This window comes from Myodes glareolus, chromosome 17 (assembly GCF_982192425.1).
Source record: "Myodes glareolus chromosome 17, mMyoGla1.1, whole genome shotgun sequence".
NCBI lineage: Eukaryota > Metazoa > Chordata > Mammalia > Rodentia > Cricetidae > Myodes > Myodes glareolus.
The window spans coordinates 68,312,022-68,334,097 of NC_142042.1; the positions used below are offsets into that span (position 1 = coordinate 68,312,022).

Below are 22,076 nucleotides of genomic sequence, written 5' to 3' on the forward strand. Positions count from 1 at the left end.
GGTAGAGAAGAGGAGTTTGGGCAGGCAGTCACACTGAAAGTCAGTATATCCAAGTCACTTAAAAAAATTTCTTTTTTAAGTAGCTTTCCCAGACTAATCCAATTCCCCAGATTCACCCTGTCCACATACACCACTGTAATATATTCCCTCCTCAGTGACTGGTAAAAACCTGTAAGTGACTTTGTATTCCATATGAGAAGTGACCCTTTCCTAAGGTGCTGAAACGGCTGTCCCTTTAGGTCTGTATGAGTGATATTGATTGAAGAAAGGGTAGGTCTAAGTCCAGTAGTGTTCCTCAAATCTAGTATTAAGGATAAATAGCCCTGTGAGCTGACTGGAAATTTTACATTGTTATACCCAAATGGGACACCAAAGCTGATTGATGTTAGAGCTGGAAAACTCATGAGGATAACTCAGGCTTGTTTCCTTGCCAAATCCAAGGAATGATAAATGTCAGGAGAAATTCTCTTATTCGTATCAGTATTCATGCATAGAATAAAAAGGGAGGGAGGGAAACAGTGAGTAAAGAAGGAAGAAATGACAAAGGGGTGGTGGCCACCAACTGTCTAGATCCTGTACAAATGCGACAGCACTCTGTGATGACAGGGACATGGATTCTAGAGTTACAACAGAACTGCTTTCAAGCCTCAATTCTGTCTCCAATAAATGTGAGGATGGGAAAGTTCCCTAACTTTTCCACACTTCAGTTTCCTTATTTGCAAAATAAGAATATAAAACACACTTCCTAGGTTGGTATAAAGTGACAACTGACACAAAACTTCTAACATAAACCCCAACACACGTATTATTTGCTCAACATAAAGTTCAGGTGTTTTACATATGAGTGTACAGGATTTCTCTATGGGGCATATACCTGTGCCTATGTATTGATATGCAACAAAGCAGTTACCTGTTGTTTCAGAGGTGTCAGAGGGCTGGCGGTGGTGGGAAGGGGACATGCGTTCAGGTGTAGAGTCTCCCAGAGAAGACAGGCTACTTAACCTGGAGGAGTAAAGAAAACACACTAATAAGCTGGGAAGGGAGGAACCAGAGGAACAGGCTCTGTTATTAGAGGGGGCCCAGAGTTTTGGACAATGAAAGCTAACCCACCCCACCTTGTAACTTGGTCATCCCAATAAGAGATTAATCATGTGTATACTGCTGGCAACACCACCTATCTGGAATCCTGGCTGGGCAGGCAAGTATGGTCTCTTTAATACTCAGCAGAGTATGCAGAGAAATACCCTTTGTATTTGTAGAGTCAGACAACAAAGAGACAACAGCAGGAAGGTTATACAAACATACATGTGCTTGCTGGGTCTTACCAGGCTGCAATGGGGCTGATGGAACAGAACGGAGCAGCAGAGAAAATGAGCGCAAGAAAAACAAACAGCTAGTTAGTATTAGGTGATGGTCTGCAAAAGAGGAGACTGGAAGAACATGGTGGGCCAGACACACACAGAGGCCTCTGTGAGCACAGCAGAGCATGAAATGGCTTCATCTCTTTGTCCGACAAAGTCTCACCTCTCTAGTACTAACCTTCTAGGGAAATGGCAACCAGAACAGGAGCATACCAATAGCCTGAGCCTCTGAAAAGTTTATTTATCTTCCGGATACATGGAAGAATAGGAATCTGGTCTATTGGTAACCATATACTTCAACTCCACAATCAAACCATCCCTACAGCTAGTCTGTAGCATCCTGCTTAGAAATTAAGACCTCAAACCTTCTAAGTACCACATATCACCAACCAATAGATTTATTTCTTGATCTTTTCTTCAATTAAAACTGAAAACAAACTTAGAACATCTTGGCTTTTTAGAAAAAAGTTCACAGTTCGAGAATCAGATGCTACTGCTCTCAGGAAGGGGCGGTTCCCGTCCTAGCTTTAGTTAGTGACTAAGTGGAGGCTTATGAGAGAACTGTGTACAACGAGAACACCAGAGATGATCTCATATCTATATAACAATACAGAATTTGTCCGTACAAACTGTGTGTAAGGAATGACCTCTATAATACTATCAAGGGAAGAGAAGAGAATTATGTGAGCATTTAAAGCAGTAGATAAAAGGAAAAAGATGCTGTGTTTGCATATTTGTTATATATGCAAATATCTAGCATATCTTTGCAGAATACAAAAGAAGCAACATTGGTTGTCTCTGAGTTGGGAAAGTGGTTGCCCGGGGAATAGGCACAAGACTGGAGACCTCTCATTATATCCTTTTGTGATTAATTCTGAACTTTGTGAAGATACTAACTATTCACAAGAGCCAGATGAGGTGGCAGACAACTGCAATCCTGGCCCTCGGGAGGCTGAAACAGAAAGATTTGAGTTCAAGGCAGTCTGGGCTATATACAATATTTTTAGAATGGCCTGGGTTATACTATGAGACTGTAAACATTAGAAAAACATTCCTTACTCCCCAACCAACCAACCAACCAACCAACCAACCAACCAACCAACCAACCAATCAACAGACCATCACCCTACACAAATTTAAAAATACCAAGAAGGGGATCTTTATTCCCCCAGAGGCATCCCTCTTACCTGGACAGGTGAGACTGCTTTTTACTGGCTGATCTTTGGTTCAGAGAGAGGAAGACATCAAAAAAGAAGAGAACGTGGGACCCAGGAGAAGTGATGCAGGATAGGAGGAAGAAAGAGAGAAAGAAAAAAAAAACCCAACAACATAAACCAGACAAGACACTGGAGATGGTTAGTTCAAAAGAGAAATCTCAATAGAACCGAGTAAGGGACCAACGGGGTTGATACAGTGATGAGCTTATTATAATGCAAATGCACCAATCTGTCTATTTAAAATTCTCCAGAGTTTCCTCCTGTACTCAGGAGTAAATACTAACCAGGCCAAGAGCCAGAGCATACCAGGTCTCAAAAGGACAAAGCACACAGTCTGCAATGAACTGCATCTGAGTCACAGTGTTCCTTTGTTCTGTCCTGTCCTTCTCTTCCCGTTTTCTTTTCCTTCCCCTGCCCTTTCCTCTTTCCCTTCCATCTGAGGTGTGGTGTGGTGTGGTGTGTAGGTCAGAGAGCAATATCAGATGTCTTCCTTAATCACTCTCCACCTTAGGAAGGTTGAGAATCACTGATTTAGATCCACCTGTCACATTTGTGTTTTGCCTGTCTTCCTTCCTTTCCACCTCTGATCTATTTAGTATTTTTATTTAGTAAGCTTTATACTTATTTATATTTTGGCGGGGTGCATGTGGATGTTAAAGGACGACATGGTATATGTGTGTCAGTGTACATGGCAGGCAGGGTGGGCGAGGTGGTGCAGAGGCTGATTTTGGGCAGACATCTGCTGCTCTCCACCTTGTTTTGGAGACAGGAACTCTCATGGAACCTGGAGCTTACCAATTTGGCAGGGTTGGTCAGCCTCTGCACACCAGAAGTAGAATTAAAATTGTACTGTCCTATCTGGGCAGTAGTGGCACAAGCCTTTAATTCCAGCACTCAGGAGGCAGAGGCAGGCCAGCCTGGTCTACAGAGCGTGTTCTAGGGCAGCCAAGGCTTCTCAGAGAAGTCCTGTCTTGAAAAACCAACCAACCAACTAACCAACCAACCAACCAACCAACCAACCAACCAACCAACCAAAAACATAAAACAATAAAAAACCCAAATGTGCACTGGCTTTCCCATGGCTCTGGTGATCCTAACGCAGGTCCTTGTCCTTGTACAAATTAGTAATTTGTACGCCGAGAATAATTAGTTTGGGTTAATCGTATGACCGCGGTGGCTGGCACGAAATTTACCAACCCTAAAGAGGCATGACTAAGTCAAACTTTCGTTTATTGCTTAATTTTTATCACTGCTGAGTCCCGTGGGGGCGTGGCTAGGCAAGGCGTCTTTAGCTATGTTGTATGTACTTGATGCCCTCTCCTTAGAGTTTATAAACTCTGTGGATTTGACACTGGTTTAGGGATGTTTGCATGTGTAATTCTACCTCCAATTAATTATAAGGCCAGGACCAAACCTTTTGATGTTTATGGGATGCTTGCATCCATCTAAGCATTTTCAGTGCTTTGCTTTACATAAGCTACATTAACAGCGGACATAGTAAAATTTTACTTAAAAATTTTAAGGGTCTTGGGTTATTTTTCTCTATTGGGGTTTTAGATATTATTTTTTTTTGTACTAAATTTTAAGCTGTATTAGTAGCATTACCAGAATAGATGGAAACCCGGATATTGAGTCCCTTATTTTTGGGGTTTGGTAAGGATAGGCAAATTCGGGAGGGGGGTAAGGGGGGTTTGGCAGAGATAATTGTTAGTATATTGATTTATGTCCGAAGAAAACATGAATAATAAGCCTACGGAGGTTGGTAGGTGGAAGAAACATCTGCATTATTAGTACTGCTTGTGTTATGTCCTGAGCCATTAATTAATCTGTTGCAGGGGTATTGATGGGGATAAATGATACTTAATAGGAAGTCCAGCTAGACTATAAGTTGACCTTCATGCCTTGACGGCTATGCTGAGTGATACCATCCCGAAAATTAAAAAATACCAACTGCCCGAGACCACAGTTATGTTAGGCATGGGCTGATTAGACCCGTACCATCGAGATGTCTTATTTAAGGGGAACGTATGGACGATAAAACATTGAATGGCCCTGAAGTAAGAACCAGATGCCTGGTAAAGTTCCACATTAGCTACCCCCAAGTTAAAATGGGCCCGGAGCGAGAAGAGGGGCATGGGTGGGCGGGTTGTTGGTTTCACGGAGGATGGTAGATTAATAGACCAAATGGGGACAGGGATAGTCGTATGGACAAGAAAGGTTTATGACTTAATGGTGTATGTAAGATAACACAGATATGTCTGTCAAGCATTAATATTTAGTTGATTGTAATAGTCATGCTGAATAGAGTTTTATGTTGATGAATAATTGAATGTCCTATATAATTGATATATAATACATGCTTATATGCTTGGGGAATATAATTTAATGTACGATATACATAAATGTATTGTGTACTAAATAAATTTATGTACAAGAAGTAGTTTAAGTAGAATGTCAGCTTTGGGTGCTGATGGTGGGGGAAGAGTCCTTCCTTCTTGATGCCCTGAGAAAAGTAGTTTTTCATTTCTGGTTTACAAGACCAGTGTAATGTTTATACTATCAGGGCATTTAGTCTAGGCCTAGGATGTTGTTTTCAATTATGCCTGCTATTGGTATGAAAATGACGATGATGGCGAAATAGGCGATTGAGGCTATTTGTCCGATAATGATAAAAGGGTATTCTACTGGATGGCCTCCGATTCATGTGAGAATGAGTAGGTCAGCTACTAGGATTCAGTATATAGTTTGTGTGATTGGTCGGAAGGTGAGTCCGCGTTGTTTTGAGGTGTGGAGGAGTGGTAGGAGGGCTAGGATTAGGATTGATAGGATTAGGGCTAAGACGCCTCCTAGTTTATTAGGGATAGAGCGAAGGATGGCGTAGGCGAAAAGAAAATATCATTCTGGTTTAATGTGTGCTGGAGTGTTGAGTGGATTTGCAGGAGTGTAATTATCTGGGTCTCCGAGAACATCTGGGAAAAACAATACCAAAATTATGAGACCTATTAATAAGATAAGGACCCCTAAAAAATCTTTGATTGTATAATAGGGGTGGAATGGGATTTTGTCCGCGTCTGAGTTTAGACCTGTTGGGTTGTTGGATCCTGTTTCGTGTAGGAATAATAAGTGGATGAAAACGAGAGCTGTAATGATGAAAGGCAGGATGAAGTGGAATGCGAAGAATCGTGTGAGAGTGGCTTTGTCTACTGAGAATCCCCCTCAGATTCATTCTACTAGGGTTGTGCCGATGTAAGGGATAGCTGATAGTAGGTTTGTAATTACTGTGGCCCCTCAGAAGGATATTTGTCCTCATGGTAGTACGTAGCCTATAAATGCTGTTGCTATTACAGCGAATAGTAGGATAATACCTATATTTCAAGTTTCAATTATGTTGTAGGAGCCATAGTATATGCCTCGTCCTACGTGGAGAAAAAGGCAAATGAAGAATATGGAGGCTCCGTTTGCATGTATATAGCGGATGAGTCAGCCGTAGTTTACGTCTCGACAGATGTGGGTAACTGATGAGAATGCTGTTGATGTGTCTGATGTGTAGTGTATCGCTAGGAAAAGTCCTGTGAGGATTTGAATGATTAGGCAAAGGCCAAGTAAGGAGCCAAAGTTTCATCATGATGAGATGTTTGATGGGGCGGGGAGGTCAATAAATGAGTGGTTGATGATTTTGATTAGTGGGTGTTTTTTTCGTATGATTGTCATTAGATGTTTCTATAGTTGAATAACAACGATGATTTTTCATGTCATTGGTCATAGTTGAAGTCTATGTAGAAATTATGACAGAATTAATTTATTTTTTAAGCTTGTTAATTTGTACAGGTTGCTTAGGCCGAGAATAATTAGTTTGGGTTAATCGTATGACCGCGGTGACTCTACTACTGAGTCACCTCCCGGCCCACATTTGCTTCTTTTTCTACATTTTGCACTTTTTCTCATTTAAAAATTGTAGTGACATCGTGACATTTTACCTTTAATTGCTTTAGTGTACACATACTAAGTACCTTGAGAGACTCTCTATATGAACTGCCATCAGCATGCCCGATAAGTTAGCTTTGATAGAATATTACCTAACATAGAGTAGTATTCAAACCTCCCCAACTGTCTAATCAATGTTCTTTACATTCATCCCTTAACTGCCTCAACCCAGGACTTAACCAAAGCTCTTATATATGTGTGTGTATGTATACACACACATATATATACACATATTCATAAAATACAAATGTAAAAATACACTCCTTCCCTTCTATCTACTGAGTCCTATACCCATTTTATCTCTTATAACAATGACATTTTCAAGTTTGTGTAGTATATGTATCTATGAGTATGCTTGTACATGACTGTGTGTGTCAGAGGTCAACATTGAGTGTCTTTCTGAGTTATTCTCACTTTATTTTTGAGACAGTGTTTCTTATTGAACCTGGAGTCCAACAATTCAGTTAGGCTGTTTGGCCAGAGTCTCTGTTTTCCCAGAGCTGGGATTACAGATACTATCAGTTCCAGCTTTTCACATGAGTGTTGTGGATCTGAATTTACGTCTTCACATTTGTATAGCAAGCACTTTTACTGACTGAGGCATCTCCCGACCCCCACACAATTTTGAAGAGTCCAAGTCAGCTATCTTGTTGAATGAATGGCACACATTTGGGAAATGCCTGATGTCTCCTCATGATTAAAATCAGGTTAAATATTTTTGTTTGCTTGGGGCAGAATCTCACTCTGTATCCTAGGCTAGACTCAAATTAGTTGCTCTCTTGCTTCAGTCTGCCAAGCATTGTTATTGTAGAGATGTGCTAAATATTTTTGAAACATTGTAAGTGATGTTGTATAGCTTGCCCTATGTTGGTGATGTGAGAGTTGATTACCTGAAATTTCTTAATGGTAAAAATCTATTCTTCCATTTTAAATATGCTGCGCTTGGAGAATTCTGTTCTCTAACAACCACTTAACCAAAAGTTTATATGTTATTATTATTTTTACTTTTAGAAAGATTTCTTTTATTAATGTGTCTGTGTTGTGTGTGCTTCTGCCGTGTGTACGAAGGTGATTTGTGGAAGCCAGAAGAGGGCATCAGACTTCCTGGAGCTTGAGTTACTACCACTGCTCCTTGTCTGGGACACTTCTATCACTCTCTTTAAAGCTGCTAAAAGTAATCACATCCTTTGTTTCTTCACCTAAAGTTACACATTACAGTTCATTATCCTTTGTCTCCTGGCTCTACCACAAAGCTGCACCTGAAATCTCCTCCCGCCATTTAAAAAAATGTTTGAATGTTGTAAGCAGTCTAGGGCGACCTGTGAAAATGGTTCACTTGACCTAGAAAGGTCACAGTTATTTTAGGAGCACCCGTGAAGCTGCTGTCCAGGATGCCAAAGGTATGAGTGACGAAAAGTCACCAAGTGTGCTCCTTTAAAGAATCATTTGGCTGATATAATGGTACAGGTGGTGGGTGTGCAAGGCCAAACACTGGGGCTTGATACAGGGTTGGTGGCCCAAAAAGAGTACTAAATTTTTGTTGTTGTTGTTTTGAGACAGGGTCTCACTAGCTGGCCTGGAACTCCCTATGTAGACCAGGTAGGTCTTGAACCCAGAGAGAGCTGCCTGCCTCTGCCTCCAGGGTGCTGGGATTGATTATAATGCTTTTTCGTTGCTTGTTCCCTGGCTCAGTACTTGCTAAACAAGCCTGCTGAGCTATGTTTAATTCTGGAACCCACATGAAAAGCCAGATGTAGTAGTACGTCACAGCATTCCTAGAAGAAGGAGGTGATTGATAGGAGAGTCAGCTAGCCTAGATTGTGACATTCATGACAGATCCAACAAGGTGAGGAGTGGTGATTGTACAAATAAAGCCTGCCTGAAGATCAGAGGATGGAGCTAGCCACTAGCTAACCATAGAGATCCGGAGGTCTGTACAGACAGACCAGGAGTGATAATGGTTGGGCAGAGAGAGTAAGTGATAAGGCAGGAGGAGGCAGGAGCATAGTATCTTTTCGGTTGGGAAGTTGAGTAGGTAAGGTGGCTGTGGTTTTGCTCCTTTGTCTCTCTGATCTCTCAGCATTTTCCCCAATGTTTGATTCTGGACTTTTATTAACACCTATTAGAACTCGTGATACACTTTAGCTTTTTTTTCTTTTCTTCTTTATTTATTCTATGTGTCTTTTACATCACATATCTTGATTCCATTATTTCCCTGTCCCTTTGCATCTGCCCTTCTGCCCTGCAACCACCCACCAAACAAAACAAAATTTAAGAGAAAAAATGAAAAAAAAGGAAAAAATTTAAAAATCTCACCATAGAAGCTGCAATGACACAGTGAGTCACACAGTAAACCCCTTTATCCATTTATCTTCACTTGCAAGTATTCATTGCAAAAAGTCACTGGTCTGGTTTGAGACCCCTGGTTTCTGCTACATTATTGATGCTGGATCCTCAATAGGACTCTTCCTGGATGTCCTGTTGTTGCCTTGTATTGGGGAGATCCTGTAGCTTTGGGTCTGTGGATCAGGTCCCTTCACATGCTCCAACACACCATAGATGGGGTGGGCCAAGTTATAAGCCTGGCTGCCTGCTAGTTCTCCCTGTTCTCATCACCAGGGTGAGTTCTCCAGCATTGCCCTGGCTAATTCAGCTCTTGCAGCAATGAGCAAGGGATGGGGCCAGTTCTGCTTTCATGCCCTGGGGCCAGCTCTATTATGCTACCCAGGTGAGGTACAGGGGCCACTCTCCCCAGTGCTGCAGCTAGTTGGGGGTAGGGCCAGCTCCTCCACCTGTCTCAGGTGTTGATAGGTAGGAGATGGTGGGGAGGCCATCTGTCCTCTACCCAAACTATCACATGTCATATGAGTAATGGGGACAGCTCTCCTTTGTTCATAATATCGGGGCTGGGTCACCCTCAACTCCGACCACTGGGCAGCTCTGCTGTGCTGCCTAAGTGAGGGGCGTGGTCAGCTCTCTCTTCTGTTGCTGGCGGTAAGAGGAAAGGGGTAAGGAGGGCATCTCTCATCCTCCCACACCACCATAGGACAGTTCTCCCATGCTTACAACGTTTGGGCTGGCTCACCCACACCTCTGCCAACAAGGTTGGCTTTATTGTGGATAGCTTTAGCTTTAATGTAAGACACATAAAAGGAACTCTCACTATTTTATATTGAAAAAGTATTCTAGAAGATGACTATACTAGTGTATGCCTACATAGTGAGACTGTTTCTTTAAAAAAAAGTGGGGGTGATTCTAGGTGTTCATATAGTCACCATATACAGGGTATCATTCTACTCACTATCATATGTGTGTGTACATGTATGTGTGTGTGTATTTATTGCATTTTTCCACATAATATATTCTGATCAGGGTTTCCCTCCCCCAACTCTTCCCAGATCCTCCCTCCACACCCACCCAATTCCATACCTTTCTCTCTCACAAAACCAGGAAAACCGAACAAACAAACCAGGATTTAAAATTTTTGAAAAAACACAAAGAAAAAAACAAGAAACACACACAAAAAGAGAGACAAAACCCATTAAAAATACAAATTTGAAAACCATAATCTATAAGCAAAGAACCAGGAAGACCAAAATAAAGGGGGGTGGGCAAGCAAAGCAGTATATGAAACTTAAAATCTATAAAAATATTGTTAAGTTCATTTTGTGTTTTCACCTACTGCTCTGCATGGGGCCTATTCTTAAATGTGGTTAAGTGAGACTCAAAAACATGAAATGCTTCATGAATTTGTGTTTTATTATTATTTTAGGGATAAGTGTACAACTTCTCTTCTTGCACCATGTGAGTTTCAGGAATAGAATCTATTTTTACTCAACAAGCTGACCAAAAGAATTTTTAAAAATATTTGTTTATTATGCATGCAGTGTTCTGCCAGCATGTACAGAAGAGGGCACCAGCACCAGATCTTATTACAGATGGTTGTAAGTCACCATGTGGTTGCTGGGACTTGACCTCAGGACCTCTGGAAGAGCAGCCAGTGCTCTTAACCTCTGAGCCATCTCTCCAGCCTATGACCAAATGATTTTTAAGTAAAAGTCTAAAACTTTTGGTGTTTTGTTAAAACAGTCTTGCAATGTAGTCCAAGCCTCCTGCCTCCACCTTCCAAGTGTTGACTAGTCCCCCCGACCCAGGCCCTGTACAGACTCTGCTTGCAGGCCCAGACCCTGGAGACCTCCTGCTGCCAGGCTCTACCATTAAGCTACTCAGGCAGTTACGTTTAGCTCCAAAGGCCAGGCCCCACCCCCAGACTTCTCTAACTTTCCCCAACAGCTATAATGTTCCCAGCCCCTTGAGGAGAGTAACAAGCCCCCACCTTACAGAAAAAAAAAAAAAACAACAAACCACCAATCCCCGAGGCTGCCTCAAGATCAGACCATATAATCCCTTCAATCCTAGGCCACCCTGGAAAGCCCTTCAAGAAACCCTATATAAACCCTGTCATCTTCTGCCCAGTTTTCTACTGCTTCAGCCACCCTTCTGGGGATTTCCTTCCCAATAAATATCTTGTATGAGGTTTGTTGTACAGTGTGAATGAGATATTCCTTGGCTCCCAAGGGCCAGGACATTTTTCCCATCTGAGATGCAACATGCACACCAAGTGGTAGGATTATAGTTGTGTGCCCTCACACTGGACTTACAGCATTCAATCTTTGACCCCCTGTCCCTCAAATCCCTTAACTTTTGAATTTATTGGGACTTGGAGAGAGAACTCATCAGTTAAGAGCACTTGCTGCTCTTGCACAGGACTTAGGCTCAATACCCAGCACCAATATGGCTGCTTACAACTCTCTGTAGCTCCAGAGGATCCAGTACCCTCTTCTGGGTTCTGTGGGCATTGCATGCATTTTTGTACATACATACAAGCAGATAGAAATTCACAGACACAAAATAAAAATTAAAAAACTCCAAAATCCTTTTGAATGTATCATCAGTTTTCCCAAATGAACACATACTGATAACACCTGTTTGTCTTTACTTTGAGAGTTAAACAGAATATTCCTGTACTACTGGGCAAGTTCCAACACAGTGCCATGTGTAGAGTGGGCACCCACTCCAAGTACTCCTTCTTTCTTCCAGAAGTGATGTGAGGACTCTGAAAGAGGTAATATTGGTTAAGTTGCTTTGAAAATACTTACGCTTTCATGTTTGTTTGTTTTTTTTTCCTCCAGGATCACACTGGGTGATCTATGCTTGACAAATGTCAGTGCTAAGAGAAACAGGACTAGAATGAACAAGTACACTGTAAGTGGAAAGGTGAACAAGATGCATAGGCCTCCAGCCCCAGGCAGGGCATGACCAGGAAAGCTCTCCTTTCTAATTTCATGAGTGTATTAGAGGAGGGTTTGGCTATTAGAGCAACAACTTAACAGATAGGTATGTGTGGAGGAGGCAGGCAGCACTAGTATGCTGCGGGCTGGTTAGCTTGTCAACACCAGAGCACAGAAGCATATGATGTAAAGGCTGGGGTGTGGGGGTGGGTATGGCTCAAAGCACTCAGGGTCTTACTGGTCAGCCAGTCTAGCCAGGCAGTGAGCCCGTCTCAAAAAATAAGGCAGACAACAGATGATGACACCAGTAGTTTATGTCTGGCCTTCATATATGCATGCATGGGCACATACATCCCTCCACATACATACAGTACAAACCACAACAGAACAAACCAACAACATCCCTTTCACCCCCATAGCTTTAATAGTTAGAATGCAATCCCAAGTCCTGCTTCAGTCCTTTCCTGGTTGTGTCTCAGGCAAGTCACCTGGTTCTCCCAAACATGATTCCTAACAACAAAATGTGGAACCACTAGCTTTCTCAAATGCAATGAAAAAAAAAAAAAAGACCAAGTAACCTTCAGCAACTCCCTACAGCTAGGATGTTGAAGCCAGTATTCTTAGCTCCAGCCCAGCCCTGCTTCTGGTCACATGCTTTCCTCTGCATGCAATGCTATGCAGGCCCATGCCAGAAATTCAAGTTTCTTGATCTTTAATTGAATCAATTGAGCCCTTCTGACAAGACTGCCTGGCATCCCCGGAATCCACCTCCATAGCATGACCTCTACATCGGCATAAGGCACCTTTGACTTCACCATAGAAGTCCTGGCCTCCTCCATCTACTTTCAATTTCAACTCTTACAGGAGCTACTGCTTGTTCCTCAGTTATTCTTTAAAGAAATTAGTCAGAACATCTAACATCCTTCAGGGGTTCCCTATTTTTGTTTTCTTGAGACAGGGTTTCATTGTGTAGCTCTGGCTATCCTGGAAAACACCATGTAGACTAGGCTGGCCTCAAACTCAGAGATTTGCCTCCTGAGTGCTGGGATTAAAGGCGTGTACCACCATGAACAGCCTGGGGACTTTTTTGCAGGTTCTTTACAAGTCCTACCTCTCATCTTGTTCCCTTTGACCAGTTTTCAACTCTCTGAGACTCACTCATTCTTTAGGGTTCAGCTTTAGGTCTATTTCAGGGAAGCCACAATGGATTTCCCCGAACCCTTCCTCTAAGGTGCCATCCTCAACAGTAACTAAATTGCTACGTGAGTGTTTTTAGATTAACATCACTCTTCCAGTTCAACCTCGGTCATATCTTGCTCTCTAGAGCACAGTGGCCCCAGGACACATTTGTACTCGATAATAAATGCAGAAGAATTTTAGACATCAAAGTATCAAAAGCGTGACTAGTTTTGGGTGACCTCTTCCATGCATATAAACTAGAGTTGAATTCACAACCTCATAGTTTTAATAAAGACTAAATGAAATAGAAAGGCTTTCCATGGACTTACAGAAGGGAAGTAATATTAGCCACTGTAAGGATACCTCAGTCCTGTACACTAATCAATGAGGCATCTGCTAGGCAAGCAAACACTTGTTAAAGTGTACTGCAACTCATATTAAAAGTTGAGGAATGACTGGCCAAAGAAGGAACTGAATTTTACTCAGGGTACTCAGGAAAGGACAGGATTCTGGCAGTGGCTCTGTTGTGGAAGGGCATACAGGTGAGGAAATAACACATATAGGCACAGAAAAATGTCACAGCAACCCTGGCGAGCTGTCAGCACCAATGCAGTACAGAAAGAAAAGGAAACAAAACTAGCAAGAGGCAGAATTGGAAAGATTCTCCAAAGACATGAGTTTCCAGTCTGGTTCTGTTGCTTATTAGAATCTTAGGAAGAAACCTCCTATTAAGTTCCTCAAGTCTGTTTCTCCACCTAAATCATGTGGATAAATGGTTCACTTACTCTGCCCTACCTATTTCATATGGCAGCTGTGAAAATCAAGTGAGATTCAGTATATCAAAGGCTCTGCAAGTTGAAAAGCAACACAGCAATGTTAGGAAGCAGAGTGACATTAGTATAGGGACAGGTTATACACATATAATCCTTACATGTAAGAGATGTGGATTTTATTTAAAGGCATAGCACATATCTAGTAAGATTATATACTTTTTAAAAAGGTGAGCCTGACTACCAGTGACTAGAGTGTACTGATGGGAAAATACCAGAGGCTCACAGTTCGAGTAGGGCAGAGAACATATGTCTGAAGGAGGGCATTACCAATCAGAATATGCCAGAAAGGTAAGTGAGAGAATCCCACAAGCAGGCTGCTAGGAGCTATGTTGGGTGTTCTTTCTGGCCTTGTCTTGCACTGAATAGCACATGTTAAGAGTACCCACCAAACTGTACCTGGTTCACACAGAAATATGCTGCAAAAACAAAATGCATGCCAGATTTAAATGATTTAGTATGAAAAATAAATGGTCTCATTTATTTACAGATATATATCTATATATATACAAAATCTTTTATATAGAAATAACAGTACTTTGAATGTCATCAATTAAATGAAATGCATACCATCAAAATTAATTTTACCTGTCTCTTACCACTTTTCATGTGATTATTAGAAAAATTTAAACCTCAGAGTGGCTTCCATTGAACAGCACTGGTCTAGCCAACTCTGGTCTCAGATGAACCATGCTCTACTGTTTTCTGCAATCAGAGCCTCTAGCCCTTCAGACTAAAGGACAGAAAAGTCCCTTTTCCAGTTAATGTGTCCACTACAGCACCTGGCAGGTATTTCTGTCATGTATCTTCCATGTAGCTGCCAACTACACTCCTGAGTTGGTTGGTCTGAGATGTCTTGAAGATCAGCTTCAACTTCTGGTAGTCAAAACCCGCACTGCCAGAAAACTAGATAGGCAGCCTGCAGATCTTCTCTTTTCCCTCTGTTCTCCTAGAACCAATCCTCCAGTCTCAATTCCAGCTCTGCAGCAGAAAGGCTTGGCAGCCTTCCCTGTCCCCCCTCCCACCTCCTTCTAGTTTCCCTCCCCCCACTAACTGTTTTGTCTCAGCCTTTAACCCTATCAGGTATCCCCTGCTAACCTAAGGACTGCTTCTATCAGGGTAACAAGTAGGCCACACATTTCTTGCTTCTCCAGATCCAATTCTCCCAGTCTCATCCCCAGCTATGTAGCATAAAATTTGCTTCGGTCTCCCATTCCTCTCTGAACCCATCCCCAATAGATGGATCACAAAGATCTCCTCCAATCTTCCTTCCCCCAACTCATCCTAGTACTCCAGCCTCCACTAGAGGCATTCTGGTGAACACTCCAGCTGACCAGACTAGGGAAACAAGTAAGTTAAATAAAGACTTCACCAATCCTTCCTCTCCTCCAAACACAATCTCCCAGTCACATCCCTAAGTTTGCAACAGAACACCAGTGCAGTCTTCCTTCCTCCTCTGCCCCATCTCCTGTGGAGCCCACAGACCTTCCCCTAACCTTCCTCTCCCCACTTGTTGCTTTATACCAGCCCCCAACTCCAGCAGTCACTCCCTGCTAACCCAAAACCTCTGATGCCAAAAAGGCAGGTAGGATGTCTGTAGATCTTCCCATCTCCATCAGTCCCTCCCTCTAGATCCAATGGTGCTATAGCAGACCCTCTCAGGTGTCCTCTCTTCACTGTCTCCTTCCATTCAAAGGAGACAAAATAAGCAGACTCTGCTCTCCTCCTTCCTGTGGACTCCCTCAGACCCCTAGCTATCCCCATACTTAAGTGTCGGCTCCCAATACACAGAAACACATTTTACCTGGAACCCTCAGTGGCCACAACTATCAGGTTCAAAGAAAATTTCCTACCAGGCAACAAACAGCCATCAGACTCTCCAAAAATCCAGAGGAAACAGAAACCAAGGCAAAAAACACCCACCCAACCAAGACAAACCTAGAAACCAGCACCTAGACCTATAATCATCTCAACCCCGGATGTCTAGAGGCCAGCGTCATAGAAACACAGTAACAGCTAGGGCATATGTCTCCACTAGAGCCCAACTATCCTACCACAGCAGGTCTTGAATATTCCAACATAGCTGAAGCACAATAAAAAGACCTTAAAACTGCCTGTATGAAGATGATAGAGGTCCTTAAAGAGGAAACTAATAAATCCCTTAAAGAAATACAGAAAAACACAAACAGTGGAAGGAAATGAATAAATTTTTCAAGACCTGAAAACGGAAATAGAATCAATAAAGAATTCCCAAACTGAGGGAATTCTGGAAATAAAAAACTTAGGAATCTGAACAGGAACTATAGAGACAAGCTTCACCAAGAGAATATAAGAAATGGAAGAGAGACTCTCCAGACACTGAAGATATGATAGAAGAAACGGATACATGGATCAAAGAAAATATTAAATTTAAAAAATTTAATAAATAAAAATAAAAAATAAATAAAAAATAAAACATCCAGGGAATCTGGGACACTGAGAAAAGACCAAACCTAAGAATAACAGGAATAGAGGAAGGAAAAGAATCACAGCTCAAAGGCACAGGAATTTTTGTTTGCTTTGTTTTTTGAAAGAAGGTTTCATGTGTAGCCCTGGCTGTCCTGGAGCTCACTCTGTAGACCTGGTTGGTCCTCGAACTCACAGAGATCCACCTGCCTCTGACTCCTGAGTGCTGGGATTAAAGGCGTGCATCTACTACTGCCCAGCAACCAGGAAATAGTTTCAAAAAAAATCCCAGAAGAAAAATTTCCTAACCTAAACAAGGAGATGCCTATAAAGGTTCAAGAAACATACAGAACACTAAATAGATTGGACCAGAAAAGAAAGTGCTAAACATAATAATCAAAACACCAAACACACAGAAACAAAGAAAGAATATTAAAAACTGCCAAGGAAAAAAACCAAGTACCATATAAAGGCAGATCTAGTAGAATTACACTTGACTTCTCAATGGAGACTCTAAAAGCCAGAAGGGCCTGGACAGATGTGTTGTAGACTCTAAAAGACCACAGATGCCAGTCCAGACTACTATACCCAGCAAAAGTCAAATTTAAACAATATCTATAAACCCAGCCCTACAGACGATGCTAAAAGAAAAACTTCAACCTAAGGAGGTTAACTACACCCAGGAAAACATGGGGAGTAAATAATCTCACACAAGCAAATCCAAATGAAGGAAAGCACAAATACATACACACCCACCTACACAAACTCACAGACACCAATACCATCAGCAGCAGAGTAACAGGAATCAACAATCATCAGTCATTGTTATCTCTCAATAGTGATGGTTTCAATTCTCCAGTAAAAAGACACAGACTAGCAGAATGGATGGAAAAACAGGATCCATTCTTCTGCTGCATCCAAGAAACACACCTCAACATCAAGGATAGACATACATTCAGGGTAAAAGGTTGGGAAAAATATTCCAAGCAAATAGATCTAAGAACCAAGCAGGTCTGGCTATTTTAATAATATCTAACAAAGTAGATTTCAAAGCAAAAACTAATCAAAGAGATGAGAAAAGATGCTTCATACTCTTCAAAGGAAAAATTCACCATTCAATTCTTAACATCTATGCCCCAAACACAACAGCACCCACTTTTGTAAAAGAAACACTACTACAGCTTAAATCACATATTGGCCCCCACAAACTGATAGTGGGAGACTTCAATACCCCACTCTCACCAATAGACAGGTCATCCAGACAAAAGCTAAACAGAGATATACTGAAGCTAACAGACAGTATCAACCAAATGGATCTAGCAGACATGTATAGAACATTTCACAAAAATACAAAAGAATATACCTTCTCAGAATCTCATGAAACTTTCTACAAATTGACCATATACTAGGACACAAAGTAAGTCTCAACAGATAGAAGAAAAATAGAAATAACTCCCTGCATCCCATCAGACCACCAAGGATTAAAGCTGGATTTCAACAACAACAAAGCAACAGAAAGCTTACCAGCTCATGGAAACTGCACAACTCTCTACCAAATGAAAAATGGGTCAAGACAAAAATAAGAAAGACTTTCTAGAGTTCAATGAAGATGAATACACAGCAGTGCTAAATGGCAAGTTCATAGCACTAAGTGCCTATATTAAAACAAAGAAACAAACAAAAACCTGGAGAGATGGCACACTAGCAACTTAACAGCACACCTGAAAACTCTAGAACAAAAAGAAGCAATCACATACAAGAGGAGTAGATAGCAAGAAATAAACTTGAGGGCTTAAAAAAAAAACAGAACAATACAAAGAATCAATGAAACAAAGAGTTGGTTCTTTTGAGAAAATCAGTAAGACAGACACATCCAAACTAAGAAGCAGAGAAAATATCCAAATTAACAAAATCAAAAGTAAAAGGGGAACGTAACAAGAGACACTGGGGAAATCTGGAAAATCAGAAAGATATACTTTTAAAAACTTGTACTCCACCAAATTGTAAAATGTAAAAGAAATGGATAATTTTCTCTATTGGTACCACATACCAAAGTTAAATTAAGATGAGATAAGCAATTTAAATAGACTTATATCTCCTAGTGAATAGAAGCAGTCATTAAGTTTCCCAATCTGCCACCCCTCCCCCCCAAAAAAAGTCCAGGGCTAGATGGTTTTAGTGAAGAATTCTACCAGAATTTCAAGGAAGAGTTAACACCAAAACTCTTCAAATTATTCCACAAAATTGAAACAGAGGGAACATACCCTGATACTTAAATCACATAAAGAGAATTTCAGACCAGTTTCTCTTATGAACACAGATGTAAAACTATTCAATAAAACACTTGCAAACTGAATCCAAGAACACATCAAAAAGATCATCCACCATGATCGAGTAGGCTTCACCCTAGAGATTCAGGGATGGTTCAATATACAAAAGTCAAAAATGTAATTCATCATATAAACCCACATGGTCATCTCATTATATGCAGAAAGGCCTTTGACAAAATCCAATACCTCTTTGTAGTAAAGATCCCGGAGAGATTAAGAATATAAGGAATATACCTAAACATAATAAAGTCAGTTCACAGCAAGCCTATAGCTAACATAAAATTAAATGGAGAGAAACTCAAAGCAATTCCACTAAATCAAGAATGAGACAAGGTTGTCTACTCTCTCCATACCTATTCAATATAGTACTTCAAGTCTTAGCAGTAAGACAACTGAAGGAGATCAAGGAGATATAAATAGAAAGGTAAGAAGTCAAAGTATCATTATTTGCAGATGATATGAGAGTATACATAAGCAACCCCCAAAATCCCATCAGGGAACTCCAACAGCTGATAAACACTTTCAGTCAGGTAACTGGATACAATTAACTCATGAGCCCTCCTATATACAAAGGACAAATGGACTAAGAAAGAAATCAGGGAAACAACACCTTTCATAATACCCTTAAATAATATAAAATATCTTGGGTAACTCTAATCAAGCAAGTGAAAGACTTTTATGATAAGAACTTCAAGTCTTTTAAGAAAGAAACTGAAGAAAGATATCAGAAGATGGAAAAATCTCCCATACCCATGGATCAGTAGGGTTAACATAATAAGAATGGCCATCCTACACAAAAGCAATTAACAGATTCAATGCAAGCTCCATCAAAATTCCAAAACAATTCTTGACAGACCTTAAAAGGGCAATTCTCAGCTTAATATGGAAGAATACTCAATAGATGCTTCATCCTTTCATCTTACTATGAGGACACTTGCTCAACCATGCTCATTGAGACTTTATTCATAATAATATCCACAAACTGGAAACAACCCAGATGTCCCTTAACGTAAGAATGGATAACGAAAGTGTGGATTAACACAATGGAGTATTACTTTACTGTTCAAAAAAAAGGTATTATGAAATCTGGAGGCAAATGGATAGAACTAGAAAAAAAATCATCTTTAGTGAAGGCAACCCAGATCAAGAAAGAGAAATATGGTATACATTCACTCATATGCAGATACTAGCCATTAAATAAATAAATAAATAAATAAATAAATAAATAAATAAATACCAACCTACAATCCATAGATCCAGAGAGGTTATGTTTGGAGCAAGAAACTAGAGGGGGGGCATATGGATCTCCCTGGGAGGGAGAAAATAGATTTTATAGGTGGACTGGGGACAGGTGGGGAGGGAACAGGAGGATTGGGTGGGGGATGGGAAGGGGAGATAGAATCAAGGGAGGGAATGTAGGGAGAGACAATTGGAATTGAGGAGCATTTAGGGATGATATGGAAACCTAGTGCAGTAAATTTCCTAAAATATATGAAGGCGATCCTATGAGGTCTCCTAATAATGGGGAATATGGAGTCCCAACTGGTCATTTCTTGTCACCAAATGAAGCTTCCAGTACTGGAATTATGCTGCATCAATTGAACTGCTGGCCAGGGTGGGGGAGAGAGGTCCCATGGAAATTCCCAAACAACCTAGGCTGTTGCTAAGACAACCAGCTGTTCTCTGCAAATGGACAGTGGGACCCCACTGCTGAGAAAAACACTCATACAACTCATTAAACACGGAGCAGTTAAGCTGGTGCCCACATGGAGCCTTCATCCCTATGTTCTAGTGCCTTTGGTGAGGGAAGGTACTCTGTAGGCTACCAAAAGAGAAACATAAACACCAATCCAACCATAAAACCTTTGACCTACAATCTTCCATGCCTGTAAGATATAGCAATGGTGCCACAGAACTTTTGGGAATAACCAATCAATGTTTGATTTGACTTACGGGGTTTCTTTTGTGTGTGTATGTATGTGTGCCATGTGTGCTTATATATGAATGTTCATGTATGCGGGCTCCAGAATGTGTGGATGTGTGTGGGGATGGGGGGTTGAGGCCAGAGGCTGACATCAAATTGTTTTCCTTAATTGTTCCCCACTTAATATATATTGAGAAAGGGCCTCTCACTAGAACCCAGGACTGGCTGATTTGGCAAGCCTAGTTAGCTATCTTGGTCCAAGGATTCACTGTGGGATTTGAGGAGGGCTCCTACACCTAGCTGACATTCATGTGGGGGCTGGGGATTTCTGAACTCATCTTCATCCTTGTGTGGTGAGTGTTTTGCTATTGAACCATCACCCTAGCTCCTCCAATGGGTTCTACTTCATTTGTTACATATTCTTCATATAAAGTTCACTGTTCAAGCTATGTCTGGGAATTCAAATTATTATCAAGGAGCAGTGTGGTGACTTGTGAGTTAAACAGAATGGGTTTGCATCCTGGTTTTACCTTTGATATCTTTGACTTAAGGCAAATAATTTACTTTCTTTATACTTTAGTTTTCTTATCTACAAAATTATAATACTAACTAACCATCATCCAGCACTATTTTTAAAACTGGCCCAGCCAGGTGTGGTGGTGCACACTTTTAATCCCAGAATTCAGGAGGCAGAGACAGGTGGATTTTTGAGATTCTAATGCCTGACATGTCTACACAGTGAGTTCCAGACCAGTCAAGGCTACACAGAGAGATTTTTGCCTCTTGAACAACAAATAGCAATACTTTATAAAAGGCTCTGTTCTTGTTACAGAGCCTGAAGACAAACATAATTAGTTTGCTGCTGCCAAAACAATTACAACTTGTCTTGCAAAACAAAATGCACAAATTGAGTTATTCAACATAGATATCCCCATTTTACAGATCTCTGAAGTACACTACTGTCTATCATGTTCAAACCACATTAATTTGTTTTTGTGTCTTCCAGAAAATGATTACCTTTGATGAGAATAACAGTACCTAAGATAGCATATGGAGATCAGGAGACTGGGACTTTGGTACCAATTCTGCCATTAATAAGCTGTGCAAGTTGACATCAAAAGTTAAATCACAGAAGATCTAAGATGTGCCTGGGAGCAGTTAAAGCAGACAAAGTCCAAGGGGAGGAAATCACGGAGGCTGCCACAGGAGAGAAGGAACAAATCCTGGAAGAAAGTGGGTAGGGCACAGTGAGATAGATACTTGGGTTCTAAACCAACTCTGTCTATGTCTTTCTGAATGCTCATAAAAAGGCAGAAGAAATGGCAAATAACAAACATTAATATGAAACAGGAACTCATATAATTCTGCCAAAAACATGGTGAGAAACACTGCTACATTCTTCTACAAATGAAGAAATGAGATTGAGAAAAACTATTTATGGATATGAACTCAATCCTTTCTTCTTTGCTCCTTGGTTTGTCTTCCCTTCAGTGAGAGACTGAGATAAATTATTAT

At 41.0% G+C, this 22,076-nt stretch overlaps 1 protein-coding gene across 14 annotated transcripts in view; it reads right to left on the reverse strand.

The window, feature by feature from the left end:
• Arhgef11 (Rho guanine nucleotide exchange factor 11) overlaps positions 1–22,076 on the reverse strand; it is a 139,373-nt gene that overhangs the window by 60,510 nt on the left and 56,787 nt on the right. For 9 of the 14 annotated variants that reach the window (XM_085678087.2, XM_085678086.2, XM_085678096.2 and 6 more), the window contains exons 2-4: positions 2,549–2,581; positions 1,326–1,340; positions 911–1,002 (exon numbers count right to left, since the gene is read on the reverse strand). In XM_085678087.2, coding sequence (XP_085534213.1) covers positions 911–1,002; positions 1,326–1,340; positions 2,549–2,581 — 140 coding nt within the window. Of the gene's footprint in view, positions 1–910; positions 1,003–1,325; positions 1,341–2,548; positions 2,582–21,599; positions 21,620–22,076 lie in introns of those variants that run through there. The other 5 variants (XM_085678095.2, XM_085678088.2, XM_085678089.2 and 2 more) reach the window with 4 other exon arrangements.